The sequence below is a fragment of the Salvelinus alpinus genome, chromosome 11 (genome assembly GCF_045679555.1).
Source record: "Salvelinus alpinus chromosome 11, SLU_Salpinus.1, whole genome shotgun sequence".
NCBI lineage: Eukaryota > Metazoa > Chordata > Actinopteri > Salmoniformes > Salmonidae > Salvelinus > Salvelinus alpinus.
In genome coordinates, this window is record NC_092096.1 from 5,818,555 (window position 1) to 5,836,696 (window position 18,142).

At 45.0% G+C, this 18,142-nt stretch overlaps 1 protein-coding gene across 5 annotated transcripts in view; it reads left to right on the top strand.

Annotated features, from left to right (window-relative positions):
- The window catches only part of dmtf1 (cyclin D binding myb-like transcription factor 1), a 31,100-nt gene extending 13,803 nt beyond the window's left edge, over positions 1–17,297 (top strand). For all 5 annotated transcript variants that reach the window (XM_071331585.1, XM_071331588.1, XM_071331586.1 and 2 more), the window contains 10 exons: positions 1,007–1,164; positions 1,311–1,343; positions 1,419–1,528; positions 2,549–2,777; positions 3,351–3,502; positions 7,409–7,585; positions 7,831–7,910; positions 8,006–8,164; positions 16,539–16,839; positions 16,916–17,297. In XM_071331585.1, coding sequence (XP_071187686.1) covers positions 1,007–1,164; positions 1,311–1,343; positions 1,419–1,528; positions 2,549–2,777; positions 3,351–3,502; positions 7,409–7,585; positions 7,831–7,910; positions 8,006–8,164; positions 16,539–16,839; positions 16,916–16,950 — 1,434 coding nt within the window. In that variant the 3' untranslated portion in view covers positions 16,951–17,297. The remainder of the gene's footprint in view (positions 1–1,006; positions 1,165–1,310; positions 1,344–1,418; positions 1,529–2,548; positions 2,778–3,350; positions 3,503–7,408; positions 7,586–7,830; positions 7,911–8,005; positions 8,165–16,538; positions 16,840–16,915) is intronic.
- The last annotated feature ends 845 nt before the right edge of the window (positions 17,298–18,142 follow it).

The window sequence follows — 18,142 nt, forward strand, 5'->3', positions numbered from 1 at the left end:
CACACACACACACACACACACACACACACACACACACACACACACACACACACACACACACACACACGAGATCGACCTCCTGATGAGCAACATCCAACAATATGTGAAGGTACACACACACGAGATCGACCTCCTGATGAGCAACATCCAGCAATATGTGAAGGTACACACACACACACACACACACACACACACACACACAGGAGATCGACCTCCTGATGAGCAACATCCAACAATATGTGAAGGTACACACACACACACACACACACACACGGTAAGAGTTCCCACCAGGTGACTTGTGTTAGGGAGTCTGTACTGTGTGTGCTAGGGAGTCTGTACTGTGTGTGTTAGGGAGTCTGTACTGTGTGTGCTAGGGAGTCTGTACTGTGTGTTAGGGAGTCTGTACTGTCTGTGTTAGGGAGTCTGTACTGTGTGTGTTAGGGAGTCTGTACTGTGTGTGTTAGGGAGTCTGTACTGTGTGTGTTAGGGAGTCTGTACTGTGTGTGTTAGGGAGTCTGTACTGTGTGTTAGGGAGTCTGTACTGTGTGTTAGGGAGTCTGTACTGTCTGTGTTAGGGAGTCTGTACTGTCTGTGTTAGGGAGTCTGTACTGTGTGTGTTAGGGAGTCTGTACTGTGTGTGTTAGGGAGTCTGTACTGTGTGTGTTAGGGAGTCTGTACTGTGTGTTAGGGAGTCTGTACTGTGTGTTAGGGAGTCTGTACTGTGTGTGCTAGGGAGTCTGTACTGTGTGTGTTTGGGAGTCTGTACTGTGTGTGCTAGGGAGTCTGTACTGTGTGTGTTAGGGAGTCTGTACTGTGTGTTTAGGGAGTCTGTACTGTGTGTGTTAGGGAGTCTGTACTGTGTGTGTTTGGGAGTCTGTACTGTGTGTGTTTGGGAGTCTGTACTGTGTGTGTTAGGGAGTCTGTACTGTGTGTGTTAGGGAGTCTGTACTGTGTGTGTTAGGGAGTCTGTACTGTGTGTGTTAGGGAGTCTGTACTGTGTGTGCAGGGTCGGGGGATGGAGGACCCAGCTGAGATCATCTTTGAGATGTCTAAGGAGGAGCGTAAGGATTTCTACCGCAGCGTGGCCTGGGGTTTGAACCGGCCGCTGTTCGCCGTCTACCGACGAGTCCTCCGCATGTACGATAACCGCAACCACGTGGGCAAGTCAGTACTCACCCCCCCCCACACACACATCATCATACCCCCCCCCCCCCCCCCCCCAGACACACATCATCATACCCCCCCCCCCCCCCAGACAGAGTTTTAGTGGGTTGGTGTGAGCTGATGTTGTTGTTGTTGTTGTTGTGAAGGTACTCTCCTGAGGAGATCAGCAAGCTGAAAGAGTGAGTATGACATCACTTCCTCCTCTAAATGTGTCTCCAGTCAACACTGCAGTCTGAGGATGTGTATGTGTTTAGGCTGAGACAGAAGCATGGTAACGACTGGGCCACCATCGGAGCCGCTCTGGGCCGCAGCGCCTCGTCTGTTAAAGACCGCTGCCGACTAATGAAGGACACCTGCAACACAGGTCAGACACTGTATCCTGGAGGGTTTATGAAGCAGGTCAGACACTGTATCCTGGAGGGTTTATGCTTTATGAAGCAGGTCAGACACTGTATCCTGGAGGGTTTATGCTTTAGGAAGCAGGTCAGATACTTTATCCTGGAGGGTTTATGCTTTAGGAAGCAGGTCAGATACTTTATCCTGGAGGGTTTATGATTCAGGAAGCAGGTCAGACACTGTATCCTGGAGGGTTTATGATTCAGGAAGCAGGTCAGACACTGTATCCTGGAGGGTTTATGCTTTAGGAAGCAGGTCAGATACTGTATCCTGGAGGGTTTATGCTTTAGGAAGCAGGTCAGACACTGTATCCTGGAGGGTTTATGCTTTAGGAAGCAGGTCAGATACTGTATCCTGGAGGGTTTATGCTTTAGGAAGCAGGTCAGATACTGTATCCTGGATGGTTTATGCTTTAGGAAGTAGGTCAGATACTTTATCCTGGAGGGTTTATGATTTAGGAAGCAGGTCAGATAGTTATCCTGAAGGGTTTATGATTTAGGAAGCAGGTCAGATATTTATCCTGGAGGGTTTATGCTTTAGGAAGCAGGTCAGATACTTTATCCTGGAGGGTTTATGCTTTAGGAAACAGGTCAGATACTTTATCCTGGAGGGTTTATGCTTTAGGAAACAGGTCAGATACTTTATCCTGGAGGGTTTATGCTTTAGGAAGCAGGTCAGATATTTATCCTGGAGGGTTTATGCTTTAGGAAGCAGGTCAGATACTTTATCCTGGAGGGTTTATGCTTTAGGAAGCAGGTCAGATATTTATCCTGGAGGGTTTATGCTTCAGGAAGCAGGTCAGATACTTTATCCTGGAGGGTTTATGCTTTAGGAAGCAGGTCAGATACTTTATCCTGGAGGGTTTATGCTTTAGGAAGCAGGTCAGATATTTATCCTGGAGGGTTTATGATTCAGGAAGCAGGTCAGATATTTATCCTGGAGGGTTTATGCTTTAGGAAGCGGGACTTACAGTTGTCTGTGTGTGTAGGGAAGTGGAGTGAGGAGGAGGAGAGGCGTCTATCGGACAGTGTGTATGCGCTGGCGGGTGTGTGTCCGGGCCGGGCGGTGACGGGCGGGGTGTCGTGGGCGGCTGTAGCTGATCTGGTGGGAACGCGGTCGGAGAAACAGTGTCGCTCTAAATGGCTCAACTACCTCAACTGGAAACAGAGTGGAGGGACGGAGTGGACCAAAGACCAGGATCTCAGCTTAGTACACAGGTAGGGAGTGGTCTGGGTGGTGGGGGTCTGGGTGGTGGTGGGGGTCTGGGTGGTGGGGGTCTGGGTGGAGGGGGTCTGGGTGGTGTCGGGGTGGGGGTCTGGGTGGTGGGTGTCCGGGTGGGTGGAGGGGGTCTGGGTGGTGGGTGGAGGGGGTCTGGGTGGTGGGGGTCTGGGTCTGGGTGGAGGGGGTCTGGGTGGTGTCGGGGTGGGGGTCTGGGTGGTGGGTGTCCGGGTGGGTGGGGGTCTGGGTGGTGGGTGGAGGGGGTCTGGGTGGTGGGGGTCTGGGTGGTGGGGGTCTGGGTATCTGGGTGGGTGGGGGTCTGGGTGGTGGGTGTCTGGGTGGTGGGGGTCTGGGTGGAGGGGGTCTGGGTGGTGTCGGGGTGGGGGGTGTCCGGGTGGGTGGGGGTCTGGGTGGTGGGTGGTAATTACATTAGCAGAATGTACAACAGCTTTATTGATGAAAGTAGCTACATCTGGTGTCTACTTCTTCTGGCTTACTGTGTGTGTGTGTGTGTGTGTGTGTGTGTGTGTGTGTGTGTGTGTGTGTGTGTGTGTGTGTGTGTGTGTGTGTAGGATAGTGGAGTTGGATGTGGATGATGAGAATGAGTTGAAGTGGGAGGAGCTAGCGGGAGGGTGGAGCAGTGTTCGCTCTCCTCAGTGGCTCAGATCTAAGTGGTGGAGCATCAAGAGACAAGTAGCCAATCACAAGGAACTGCCCTTCCACGGTAACACCCCTGACCCTTACCTCTTCTCACTCCTCACCTCTAACTCCTGACCCTTACCTCTTCTCACTCCTCACCTCTAACTCCTGACCCTTACCTCTTCTCACTCCTCACCTCTAACCCCTGACCCTTACCTCTTCTCACTCCTCACCTCTAACCCCTGACCCTTACCTCTTCTCACTCCTCACCTCTAACCCCTGACCCTTACCTCTCATCACTCCTCACCTCTAACTCCTGACCCTTACCTCTTCTCACTCCTCACCTCTAACCCCTGACCCTTACCTCTCATCACTCCTCACCTCTAACTCCTGACCCTTACCTCTTCTCACTCCTCACCTCTAACCCCTGACCCTTACCTCTTCTCACTCCTCACCTCTAACCCCTGACCCTTACCTCTTCTCACTCCTCACCTCTAACCCCTGACCCTTACCTCTTCTCACTCCTCACCTCTAACCCCTGACCCTTACCTCTCATCACTCCTCACCTCTAACCCCTGACCCTTACCTCTCATCACTCCTCACCTCTAACCCCTGACCCTTACCTCTCATCACTGCTCACCTCTAACCCCTGACCCTTACCTCTCATCACTCCTCACCTCTAACTCCTGACCCTTACCTCTCATCACTCCTCACCTCTAACCCCTGACCCTTACCTCTTCTCACTCCTCACCTCTAACCCCTGACCCTTACCTCTTCTCACTCCTCACCTCTAACCCCTGACCCTTACCTCTCATCACTGCTCACCTCTAACCCCTGACACTTACCTCTTCTCACTCCTCACCTCTAACCCCTGACCCTTACCTCTTCTCACTGCTCACCTCTAACCCCTGACCCTTACCTCTTCTCACTGCTCACCTCTAACCCCTGACCCTTACCTCTTCTCATTCCTCACCTCTAACCCCTGACCCTTACCTCTTCTCACTGCTCACCTCTAACCCCTGACCCTTACCTCTTCTCACTCCTCACCTCTAACCCCTGACCCTTACCTCTCATCACTGCTCACCTCTAACCCCTGACCCTTACCTCTTCTCACTCCTCACCTCTAACCCCTTACCTCTCATCACTGCTCACCTCTAACCCCTGACCCTTACCTCTCATCACTGCTCACCTCTAACCCCTGACCCTTACCTCTTCTCACTGCTCACCTCTAACCCCTGACCCTTACCTCTTCTCATTCCTCACCTCTAACCCCTGACCCTCACCTCTAACCCCTGACCCTTACCTCTCATCACTGCTCACCTCTAACCCCTGACCCTTACCTCTTCTCACTGCTCACCTCTAACCCCTGACCCTTACGTCTCCTCACCCCTGACCCTTACCTCTAACCCCTGACCCTGACCCTTCCTCACCTCTCATCACTGCTCACCTCTAACCCCTGACCCTTACCTCTTCTCACTCCTCACCTCTAACCCCTGACCCTTACCTCTTCTCACTCCTCACCTCTAACCCCTGACCCTTACCTCTCATCACTGCTCACCTCTAACCCCTGACCCTTACCTCTCATCACTCCTCACCTCTAACCCCTGACCCTTACCTCTCATCACTGCTCACCTCTAACCCCTGACCCTTACCTCTCATCACTGCTCACCTCTAACCCCTGACCCTTACCTCTCATCACTCCTCACCTCTAACCCCTGACCCTTACCTCTTCTCACTGCTCACCTCTAACCTCTAACCCTTACCTCTCCTCACCTCTAATCACTCCTCACTTCTTATTCCTGACCCCCTGACCTCATCTGACCTTTACCTCCTCACCTCTGACCCTTACCTCTCCTCACCTCTGATCCCCTTACCTCTCCTCACCTCTGACCCTCACCTCTGACTCCTCACCTCTGACCCCTGACCCTCACCTCTGACTCCTCACCTCTGACCCCTGACCCTCACCTCTGACTTCTCACCTCTGACCCCTGACCCTCACCTCTGACTCCTCACCTCTGACCCCTGACCCTCACATCTGACCCCTGACCCTCACATCTGACTCCTCACCTCTGATCCCCTGACCCTCACCTCTGACTCCTCACCTCTCACCCCTGACCCTCACCTCTGACTCCTCACCTCTGACCCCTGACCCTCACCTCTGACTCCTCACCTTTGACCCTCACCTCTGACTCCTCACCTCTGACTCCTCACCCCTGACCCTCACCTCTGACTCCTCACCTCTGACTCCTCACCCCTGACCCTCACCTCTGACTCCTCACCTCTGATCCCTGACACTCACCTCTGACTCCTCACCTCTGACTTCTCACCTCTGATCCCTGACTCCTCACCTCTGACTCCTCACCTCTGACTCCTCACCTCTGACCCCTGACCCTCACATCTGACTCCTCACCCCTGACCCTCACCTCTGACTCCTCACCTCTGACCCTCACCTCTCACCCCTGACCCTCACCTCTGACTCCTCACCTCTCACCCCTGACCCTCACCTCTGACTCCTCACCTCTGACTTCTCACCTCTGACTCCTCACCTCTGACCCCTGACCCTCACCTCTGACTCCTCACCTCTGATCCCCTGACCCTCACCTCTGACTCCTCACCTCTGACCCCTGACCCTCACCTCTGACTCCTCACCTCTGATCCCTGACCCTCACATCTGACTCCTCACCTCTCCTCACCTCTGACCCCTGACCCTCACCTCTGACTCCTCACCTCTGATCCCTGACCCTCACCTCTGACTCCTCACCTCTGATCCCTGACCCTCACCTCTGACTCCTCACCTCTGACCCCTGACCCTCACCTCTGACTCCTCACCTCTGACCCCTGACCCTCACCTCTGACTCCTCACCTCTGACCCCTGACCCTCACCTCTGACTCCTCACCTCTGACCCCTGACCCTCACCTCTGACTCCTCACCTCTGACCCCTGACCCTCACCTCTGACTCCTCACCTCTGACTCCTCACCTCTGACCCCCTTACCTCTCCTCACCTCTGACCCTCACCTCTGACTCCTCACCTCTGACCCCTGACCCTCACCTCTGACTCCTCACCTCTGACTTCTCACCTCTGACTTCTCACCTCTGACCCCTGACCCTCACCTCTGACTCCTCACCTCTGATCCCCTGACCCTCACCTCTGACTCCTCACCTCTGACCCCTGACCCTCACCTCTGACTCCTCACCTCTGATCCCTGACCCTCACATCTGACTCCTCACCTCTCCTCACCTCTGACCCCTGACCCTCACCTCTGACTCCTCACCTCTGATCCCTGACCCTCACCTCTGACTCCTCACCTCTGACCCCTGACCCTCACCTCTGACTCCTCACCTCTGACCCCTGACCCTCACCTCTGACTCCTCACCTCTGACCCCTGACCCTCACCTCTGACTCCTCACCTCTGACCCCTGACCCTCACCTCTGACTCCTCACCTCTGACCCCTGACCCTCACCTCTGACTCCTCACCTCTGACTCCTCACCTCTGACTCCTCACCTCTGACCCCTGACCCTCACCTCTGACTCCTCACCTCTGACCCCTGACCCTCACCTCTGACTCCTCACCTCTGACCCCTGACCCTCACCTCTGACCCCTGACCCTCACCTCTGACCCCTGACCCTCACCCCTGACCCTCACCTCTGACTCCTCACCTCTGACCCTCACCTCTGACTCCTCACCTCTGACCCCTGACCCTCACCTCTGACTCCTCACCTCTGACCCCTGACCCTCACCTCTGACCCCTGACCCTCACCTCTGACCCTCACCTCTGACCCCTGACCCTCACCTCTGACTCCTCACCTCTGACCCCTGACCCTCACCTCTGACTCCTCACCTCTGACCCCTGACCTCTCCTCACCTTTGACCTCTCATATCCAGTATCAGCAACATGTTTAAATCCTACACAATAACAAACTAGTGATGTTGTTACTACTGCAGATAATACTGTGTGTGTGTGTGTGTGTGTGTGTGTGTGTGTGTAGTGTTACTGAAGGGTCTTCAGGAGTTGATGGAGACTCAGGTGCCGTTAGGGGCGGGCACTGGGCCAGGTAGCCCTTCCCCTTCCCTGCAGATCCGAGTCACGCGATTGGAGGAGTGCTGTAGCTCCGCCCCCCGTCCTGTCACAGCACTGCAGATCCCACTGCAGATCACACACCTGGGTCAGTACAGGGGAGGGGAAGTAAGTGTGTGTGTGTGTGTGTGTGTGTGTGTGTACTGACTGGTGTCTCTATCAGCCTCAGACAGTGCTGGTGTGTGTGTGTGTGTGTGTGTGTGTGTACTGACTGGTGTCTCTATCAGCCTCAGACAGTGCTGGTGTGTGTGTGTGTGTACTGACTGGCGTCTCTATCAGCCTCAGACAGTGCTTGTGTGTGTGTGTGTGTGTACTGACTGGCGTCTCTATCAGCCTCAGACAGTGCTGGAGCCAGTGACACAGAGACCATCACCCTCAACACTGCTGCTCTGCAGACCTTACAGATCCTACCAGTGAGTTGAATCAGACCATAATATTACCTTTCGATATAGACACAATGTTCATGTCATCCTCTTTTAATATCACAACAATCACTGTGTGTGTGTAGTCTTTCCACCTGCACCCTACAGGGACTCCAGGGACGTACTTCCTTCAGACAGCAGCCAATCAGAGCCTGCCGCTCAGTCTTTCCAGCAATCCCACCGTCACACTGACGGCCAGCTCCTCCCCCTCGTCCCCAGAACACATCATCCTACACAGCCTCTCGGTGAGTGTTAGGGATGGATACACATTTACAGTGGACACCCCCATGAGTGTCTTTCAGTGGACACCCCCATGAGTGTCTTTCAGTGGACACCCCCATGAGTGTCTTTCAGTGGACACCCACATGAGTGTCTTTCAGTGGACACCCCCATGAGTGTCTTTCAGTGGACACCCCCATGAGTGTCTTTCAGTGGACACCCCCATGAGTGTCTTTCAGTGGACACCCCCATGAGTGTCTTTCAGAACCCCTCCTAAAAACCCTCCTGTTAAGTTTTGGTTGTCAGGGACATTTTGTTAATTCCCCTGTTTGAGCGACATTTTATTTTTTTCTAGCTGGGGAACGTAAACAGGAAGTAATTGGTGGCAGCGTAGCCTAGTGGTTAGAGCGTTGGACTAGTAACCGAAAGGTTGCAAGATCGTAATCCCCGAGCTGACAAGGTACAAATCTGTCGTTCTGCCCCTGAACAAGGCAGTCATTGAAAATAAGAATTTGTTCTTAACTGACTTGCTTAGTTAAATAAAGGTAACATTTTAAAAAAATAAAATAATTGATTAAGCTTTCTGTACAATAGAAGATATTTAAACCCAAACAGCTTTTAGAGAAACACTTGTGAGCGATTATTATAAATAACGTTCACTCAGTAATATTATTATAAATAACGTTCACTCAGTAATATTATTATAAATAACGTTCACTCTCTCAGTAATATTATTATAAATAACGTTCACTCCCTCAGTAATATTATTATAAATAACGTTCACTCAGTAATATTATTATAAATAACGTTCACTCCCTCAGTAATATTATTATAAATAACGTTCACTCAGTAATATTATTATAAATAACGTTCACTCCCTCAGTAATATTATTATAAATAACGTTCACTCCCTCAGTAATATTATTATAAATAACGTTCACTCAGTAATATTATTATAAATAACGTTCACTCCCTCAGTAATATTATTATAAATAACGTTCACTCAGTAATATTATAATAAATAACGTTCACTCCCTCAGTAATATTATTATATATAACGTTCACTCTCTCAGTAATATTATTATAAATAACGTTCACTCCCTCAGTAATATTATTATAAATAACGTTCACTCCCTCAGTAATATTATTATAAATAACGTTCACTCCCTCAGTAATATTATTATAAATAACGTTCACTCCCTCAGTAATATTATTATAAATAACGTTCACTCAGTAATATTATTATAAATAACGTTCACTCTCTCAGTAATATTATTATAAATAACGTTCACTCTCTCAGTAATATTATTATAAATAACGTTCACTCCCTCAGTAATATTATTATAAATAACGTTCACTCCCTCAGTAATATTATTATAAATAACGTTCACTCCCTCAGTAATATTATTATAAATAACGTTCACTCCCTCAGTAATATTATTATAAATAACGTTCACTCCCTCAGTAATATTATTATAAATAACGTTCACTCAGTAATATTATTATAAATAACGTTCACTCTCTCAGTAATATTATTATAAATAACGTTCACTCTCTCAGTAATATTATTATAAATAACGTTCACTCCCTCAGTAATATTATTATAAATAACGTTCACTCTCTCAGTAATATTATAATAAATAACGTTCACTCCCTCAGTAATATTATTATAAATAACGTTCACTCCCTCAGTAATATTATTATAAATAACGTTCACTCCCTCAGTAATATTATTATAAATAACGTTCACTCTCTCAGTAATATTATTATAAATAACGTTCACTCCATCAGTAATATTATTATAAATAACGTTCACTCCCTCAGTAATATTATTATAAATAACGTTCACTCTCTCAGTAATATTATTATAAATAACGTTCACTCTCTCAGTAATATTATAATAAATAACGTTCACTCCCTCAGTAATATTATTATAAATAACGTTCACTCTCTCAGTAATATTATTATAAATAACGTTCACTCCCTCAGTAATATTATTATAAATAACGTTCACTCCCTCAGTAATATTATTATAAATAACGTTCACTCCCTCAGTAATATTATTATAAATAACGTTCACTCCCTCAGTAATATTATTATAAATAACGTTCACTCCCTCAGTAATATTATAATAAATAACGTTCACTCAGTAATATTATTATAAATAACGTTCACTCCCTCAGTAATATTATTATAAATAACGTTCACTCTCTCAGTAATATTATTATAAATAACGTTCACTCAGTAATATTATTATAAATAACGTTCACTCCCTCAGTAATATTATTATAAATAACGTTCACTCCCTCAGTAATATTATTATAAATAACGTTCACTCACTCAGTAATATTATTATAAATAACGTTCACTCCCTCAGTAATATTATTATAAATAACGTTCACTCCCTCAGTAATATTATTATAAATAACGTTCACTCTCTCAGTAATATTATTATAAATAACGTTCACTCCCTCAGTAATATTATTATAAATAACGTTCACTCCCTCAGTAATATTATTATAAATAACGTTCACTCTCTCAGTAATATTATTATAAATAACGTTCACTCCCTCAGTAATATTATTATAAATAACGTTCACTCACTCAGTAATATTATTATAAATAACGTTCACTCAGTAATATTATTATAAATAACGTTCACTCCCTCAGTAATATTATTATTAATAACGTTCACTCCCTCAGTAATATTATTATTAATAACGTTCACTCCCTCAGTAATATTATTATAAATAACGTTCACTCCCTCAGTAATATTATTATAAATAACGTTCACTCCCTCAGTAATATTATTATAAATAACGTTCACTCTCTCAGTAATATTATTATAAATAACGTTCACTCCCTCAGTAATATTATTATAAATAACGTTCACTCCCTCAGTAATATTATTATAAATAACGTTCACTCCCTCAGTAATATTATTATAAATAACGTTCACTCCCTCAGTAATATTATTATAAATAACGTTCACTCTCTCAGTAATATTATTATAAATAACGTTCACGCCCTCAGTAATATTATTATAAATAACGTTCACGCCCTCAGTAATATTATTATAAATAACGTTCACTCAGTAATATTATTATAAATAACGTTCACTCTCTCAGTAATATTATTATAAATAACGTTCACTCTCTCAGTAATATTATTATAAATAACGTTCACTCTCTCAGTAATATTATTATAAATAACGTTCACTCCCTCAGTAATATTATTATAAATAACGTTCACTCCCTCAGTAATATTATTATAAATAACGTTCACTCCCTCAGTAATATTATTATAAATAACGTTCACTCCCTCAGTAATATTATTATAAATAACGTTCACTCCCTCAGTAATATTATTATAAATAACGTTCACTCTCTCAGTAATATTATTATAAATAACGTTCACTCCCTCAGTAATATTATTATAAATAACGTTCACGCCCTCAGTAATATTATTATAAATAACGTTCACTCTCTCAGTAATATTATTATAAATAACGTTCACTCCCTCAGTAATATTATAGAACTAGTCCTTAGTTAGTAATATACCCCTGGTGAACTAGTCGTTAGTTAGTAATATACCCCTGGTGAACTAGTCGTTAGTTAGTAATATACCCCTGGTGAACTAGTCCTTAGTTAGTAATATACCCCTGGTGAACTAGTCCTTAGTTAGTAATATACCCCTGGTGAACTAGTCCTTAGTTAGTAATATACCCCTGGTGAACTAGTCCCTAGTTAGTAATATACCCCTGGTGAACTAGTCGTTAGTTAGTAATATACCCCTGGTGAACTAGTCCTTAGTTAGTAATATACCCCTGGTGAACTAGTCGTTAGTTAGTAATATACCCCTGGTGAACTAGTCCTTAATTAGTAATATACCCCTGGTGAACTAGTCCTTAGTTAGTAATATACCCCTGGTGAACTAGTCCTTAGTTAGTAATATACCCCTGGTGAACTAGTCCCTAGTTAGTAATATACCCCTGGTGAACTAGTCATTAGTAATATACCCCTGGTGAACTAGTCCCTAGTTAGTAATATACCCCTGGTGAACTAGTCCCTAGTTAGTAATATACCCCTGGTGAACTAGTCATTAGTTAGTAATATACCCCTGGTGAACTAGTCCTTAGTTAGTAATATACCCCTGGTGAACTAGTCCCTAGTTAGTAATATACCCCTGGTGAACTAGTCCTTAGTTAGTAATATACCCCTGGTGAACTAGTCATTAGTTAGTAATATACCCCTGGCGAACTAGTCCTTAGTTAGTAATATACCCCTGGTGAACTAGTCCTTAGTTAGTAATATACCCCTGGTGAACTAGTCCTTAATTAGTAATATACCCCTGGTGAACTAGTCCTTAGTTAGTAATATACCCCTGGTGAACTAGTCCTTAGTTAGTAATATATCCCTGGTGAACTAGTCCCTAGTTAGTAATATACCCCTGGTGAACTAGTCATTAGTTAGTAATATACCCCTGGTGAACTAGTCCCTAGTTAGTAATATACCCCTGGTGAACTAGTCCCTAGTTAGTAATATACCCCTGGTGAACTAGTCCTTAGTAATATACCCCTGGTGAACTAGTCCCTAGTTAGTAATATACCCCTGGTGAACTAGTCCTTAGTTAGTAATATACCCCAGGTGAACAAGTCCTTAGTAATATACCCCTGGTGAACTAGTCTTTAGTTAGTAATATACCCCTGGTGAACTAGTCCTTAGTTAGTAATATACCCCTGGTGAACTAGTCCTTAGTTAGTAATATACCCCTGGTGAACTAGTCCTTAGTTAGTAATATACCCCTGGTGAACTAGTCCTTAGTTAGTAATATACCCCTGGTGAACTAGTCCTTAGTTAGTAATATACCCCTGGTGAACTAGTCATTAGTTAGTAATATACCCCTGGCGAACTAGTCCTTAGTTAGTAATATACCCCTGGTGAACTAGTCCTTAGTTAGTAATATACCCCTGGTGAACTAGTCCTTAATTAGTAATATACCCCTGGTGAACTAGTCCTTAGTTAGTAATATACCCCTGGTGAACTAGTCCTTAGTTAGTAATATACCCCTGGTGAACTAGTCCCTAGTTAGTAATATACCCCTGGTGAACTAGTCATTAGTTAGTAATATACCCCTGGTGAACTAGTCCCTAGTTAGTAATATACCCCTGGTGAACTAGTCCCTAGTTAGTAATATACCCCTGGTGAACTAGTCCTTAGTAATATACCCCTGGTGAACTAGTCCCTAGTTAGTAATATACCCCTGGTGAACTAGTCATTAGTTAGTAATATACCCCTGGTGAACTAGTCCTTAGTTAGTAATATACCCCAGGTGAACAAGTCCTTAGTAATATACCCCTGGTGAACTAGTCTTTAGTTAGTAATATACCCCTGGTGAACTAGTCCTTAGTTAGTAATATACCCCTGGTGAACTAGTCCTTAGTTAGTAATATACCCCTGGTGAACTAGTCCTTAGTTAGTAATATACCCCTGGTGAACTAGTCGTTAGTTAGTAATATACCCCTGGTGAACTAGTCCTTAGTTAGTAATATACCCCTGGTGAACTAGTCCTTAGTTAGTAATATACCCCTGGTGAACTAGTCCTTAGTTAGTAATATACCCCTGGTGAACTAGTCCTTAGTTAGTAATATACCCCTGGTGAACTAGTCGTTAGTTAGTAATATACCCCTGGTGAACTAGTCCTTAGTTAGTAATATACCCCTGGTGAACTAGTCCCTAGTTAGTAATATACCCCTGGTGAACTAGTCATTAGTTAGTAATATACCCCTGGTGAACTAGTCCTTAGTTAGTAATATACCCCTGGTGAACTAGTCCCTAGTTAGTAATATACCTCTGGTGAACTAGTCATTAGTTAGTCATATACCCCTGGTGAAATAGTTGTTAGTTAGTAATATACCCCTGGCAAACTAGTCCTTAGTTAGTAATATACCCCTGGTGAACTAGTCCTTAGTTAGTAATATACCCCTGGTGAACTAGTCCTTAATTAGTAATATACCCCTGGTGAACTAGTCCTTAGTTAGTAATATACCCCTGGTGAACTAGTCCTTAGTTAGTAATATACCCCTGGTGAACTAGTCCCTAGTTAGTAATATACCCCTGGTGAACTAGTCATTAGTTAGTAATATACCCCTGGTGAACTAGTCCCTAGTTAGTAATATACCCCTGGTGAACTAGTCCCTAGTTAGTAATATACCCCTGGTGAACTAGTCCCTAGTTAGTAATATACCCCTGGTGAACTAGTCATTAGTTAGTAATATACCCCTGGTGAACTAGTCCTTAGTTAGTAATATACCCCAGGTGAACAAGTCCTTAGTAATATACCCCTGGTGAACTAGTCTTTAGTTAGTAATATACCCCTGGTGAACTAGTCCTTAGTTAGTAATATACCCCTGGTGAACTAGTCCTTAGTTAGTAATATACCCCTGGTGAACTAGTCCTTAGTTAGTAATATACCCCTGGTGAACTAGTCGTTAGTTAGTAATATACCCCTGGTGAACTAGTCCTTAGTTAGTAATATACCCCTGGTGAACTAGTCCTTAGTTAGTAATATACCCCTGGTGAACTAGTCCTTAGTTAGTAATATACCCCTGGTGAACTAGTCATTAGTTAGTAATATACCCCTGGCGAACTAGTCCTTAGTTAGTAATATACCCCTGGTGAACTAGTCCTTAGTTAGTAATATACCCCTGGTGAACTAGTCCTTAATTAGTAATATACCCCTGGTGAACTAGTCCTTAGTTAGTAATATACCCCTGGTGAACTAGTCCTTAGTTAGTAATATACCCCTGGTGAACTAGTCCCTAGTTAGTAATATACCCCTGGTGAACTAGTCATTAGTTAGTAATATACCCCTGGTGAACTAGTCCCTAGTTAGTAATATACCCCTGGTGAACTAGTCCCTAGTTAGTAATATACCCCTGGTGAACTAGTCCTTAGTAATATACCCCTGGTGAACTAGTCCCTAGTTAGTAATATACCCCTGGTGAACTAGTCATTAGTTAGTAATATACCCCTGGTGAACTAGTCCTTAGTTAGTAATATACCCCAGGTGAACAAGTCCTTAGTAATATACCCCTGGTGAACTAGTCTTTAGTTAGTAATATACCCCTGGTGAACTAGTCCTTAGTTAGTAATATACCCCTGGTGAACTAGTCCTTAGTTAGTAATATACCCCTGGTGAACTAGTCCTTAGTTAGTAATATACCCCTGGTGAACTAGTCGTTAGTTAGTAATATACCCCTGGTGAACTAGTCCTTAGTTAGTAATATACCCCTGGTGAACTAGTCCTTAGTTAGTAATATACCCCTGGTGAACTAGTCCTTAGTTAGTAATATACCCCTGGTGAACTAGTCCTTAGTTAGTAATATACCCCTGGTGAACTAGTCGTTAGTTAGTAATATACCCCTGGTGAACTAGTCCTTAGTTAGTAATATACCCCTGGTGAACTAGTCCCTAGTTAGTAATATACCCCTGGTGAACTAGTCATTAGTTAGTAATATACCCCTGGTGAACTAGTCCTTAGTTAGTAATATACCCCTGGTGAACTAGTCCCTAGTTAGTAATATACCCCTGGTGAACTAGTCCTTAGTTAGTAATATACCCCTGGTGAACTAGTCATTAGTTAGTAATATACCCCTGGCAAACTAGTCCTTAGTTAGTAATATACCCCTGGTGAACTAGTCCTTAGTTAGTAATATACCCCTGGTGAACTAGTCCTTAATTAGTAATATACCCCTGGTGAACTAGTCCTTAGTTAGTAATATACCCCTGGTGAACTAGTCCTTAGTTAGTAATATACCCCTGGTGAACTAGTCCCTAGTTAGTAATATACCCCTGGTGAACTAGTCATTAGTTAGTAATATACCCCTGGTGAACTAGTCCCTAGTTAGTAATATACCCCTGGTGAACTAGTCCCTAGTTAGTAATATACCCCTGGTGAACTAGTCCCTAGTTAGTAATATACCCCTGGTGAACTAGTCATTAGTTAGTAATATACCCCTGGTGAACTAGTCCTTAGTTAGTAATATACCCCAGGTGAACAAGTCCTTAGTAATATACCCCTGGTGAACTAGTCTTTAGTTAGTAATATACCCCTGGTGAACTAGTCCTTAGTTAGTAATATACCCCTGGTGAACTAGTCCTTAGTTAGTAATATACCCCTGGTGAACTAGTCCTTAGTTAGTAATATACCCCTGGTGAACTAGTCGTTAGTTAGTAATATACCCCTGGTGAACTAGTCCTTAGTTAGTAATATACCCCTGGTGAACTAGTCCTTAGTTAGTAATATACCCCTGGTGAACTAGTCATTAGTAATATTGTTATAAATAATCCCACAGAAACAAATTATTATCTGACTTTAAGCATTTTGTTGTGTTGTCAGACGGAGGGTCTTTGTTCCAATGACAGCGTCATCATTCAGACGGTCACCTCTGACCACACCTCTCCAGAGCCTCTTTGCCAATCACAGCTGGTTGTGGAGATGCAGGGGGAGGAGCCAGAGCAGAACTTCCTGATTGGTTCCTCAGAAGACGGAGCGACTGAGACTCCGGAGCCAATGACGGACAGCTTTACTGCCAAGGTCTTGGACTCTCCCTCTCAGGAGGAGCAGGTGGTGCATTCTGGGATAGCGAAGGGGGCGGTGCTTATCGTTTCTCCTACAAATGTCAGCAGCACACTTACAGGTACACACACACACACACACACACACACACACACACACACACACACACTCTCTCATCCTCTTCTTCTCTCCTTCAGATCTGATCCTAGAGAACCAGGATGGTTCTGACTGAGCTGGATAACATCATCACTGATGGAGCCAATCAAACAGCAGAGTGGACATGTCATCATTTTGGACATTATTTCTGATTGGCTGAGTTGGCCATTAAGCCCCTCCCCTTTAAATGTTCTCTTGGGTATGGCAGTAATACACCTAATACAGGTATGTACACCGCCATCAAACCCCAACCAAGAAGAAGTTCTCTTGGGTCAGAGGTGAGACGATGACATCATCATGGGTTCCTGTGGGGGCCGGCCTACTGACCACACAAAGAACAGGACAGATCCTCATTCATCTGACACTGTGAATTATATCTGCATTTAGTTTATTTATGTGTAATAAAAACTCCCCCAGTTGCTAGTCTGGTGTGTTTTAGTACTGTCTGTCGATCGTCCGAGACTTTATCCCCGGTTACACCTGCTCCTTTGTCCTGATCTCTTGTCCACATTCTGATTTAACATTGACACAGGTGTTGACAATTAAGACACATTAGGCGGGTTTACCAATATTGCATAGTATATCCCTACCCACAACATTCAGGCCCTGTCTCTGACTCCCTCTGCATGCACTCTGCTCACGGTGGCTCCGTCTGTGAGCAACCATAGCAACGGCTCCGCTTGGCCTGATCTGCTCAGTGAAGAGTCATGAGAGAACAGTGAGCTGTTCGCTACTTTTCATCACTAAACTCTGACAAAACATTTATTTTCTGTTAAATAATCTCTCCTGGTTTATATTTGAGGTTGAAATACTTCTGAGACCATGTTATGATCCTAGTCATATGAGCAGGGGTGCAGCTTCCACTGGGGATGGGGGGGACATGTCCCATATTCTGAAATAGCAGTGTCTTCAGGGGTGCAGCTTCCACTGGGGATGGGGGGGGGGGGGGGGGGCATGTCCCATATTCTAGCAGTGTCTTCAGGGGTGCAGCTTCCACTGGGGATGGGGGGGGGGGACATGTCCCATATTCTGAAATAGCAGTGTCTTCAGGGGTGCAGCTTCCACTGGGGATGGGGGGGGGACATGTCCCATATTCTAGCATTGTCTTCAGGGGTGCAGCTTCCACTGGGGATGGGGGGGACATGTCCCATATTCTAGCAGTGTCTTCAGGGGTGCAGCTTCCACTGGGGATGGGGGGGGGGACATGTCCCATATTCTAGCATTGTCTTCAGGGGTGCAGCTTCCACTGGGGATGGGGGGGGGGACAT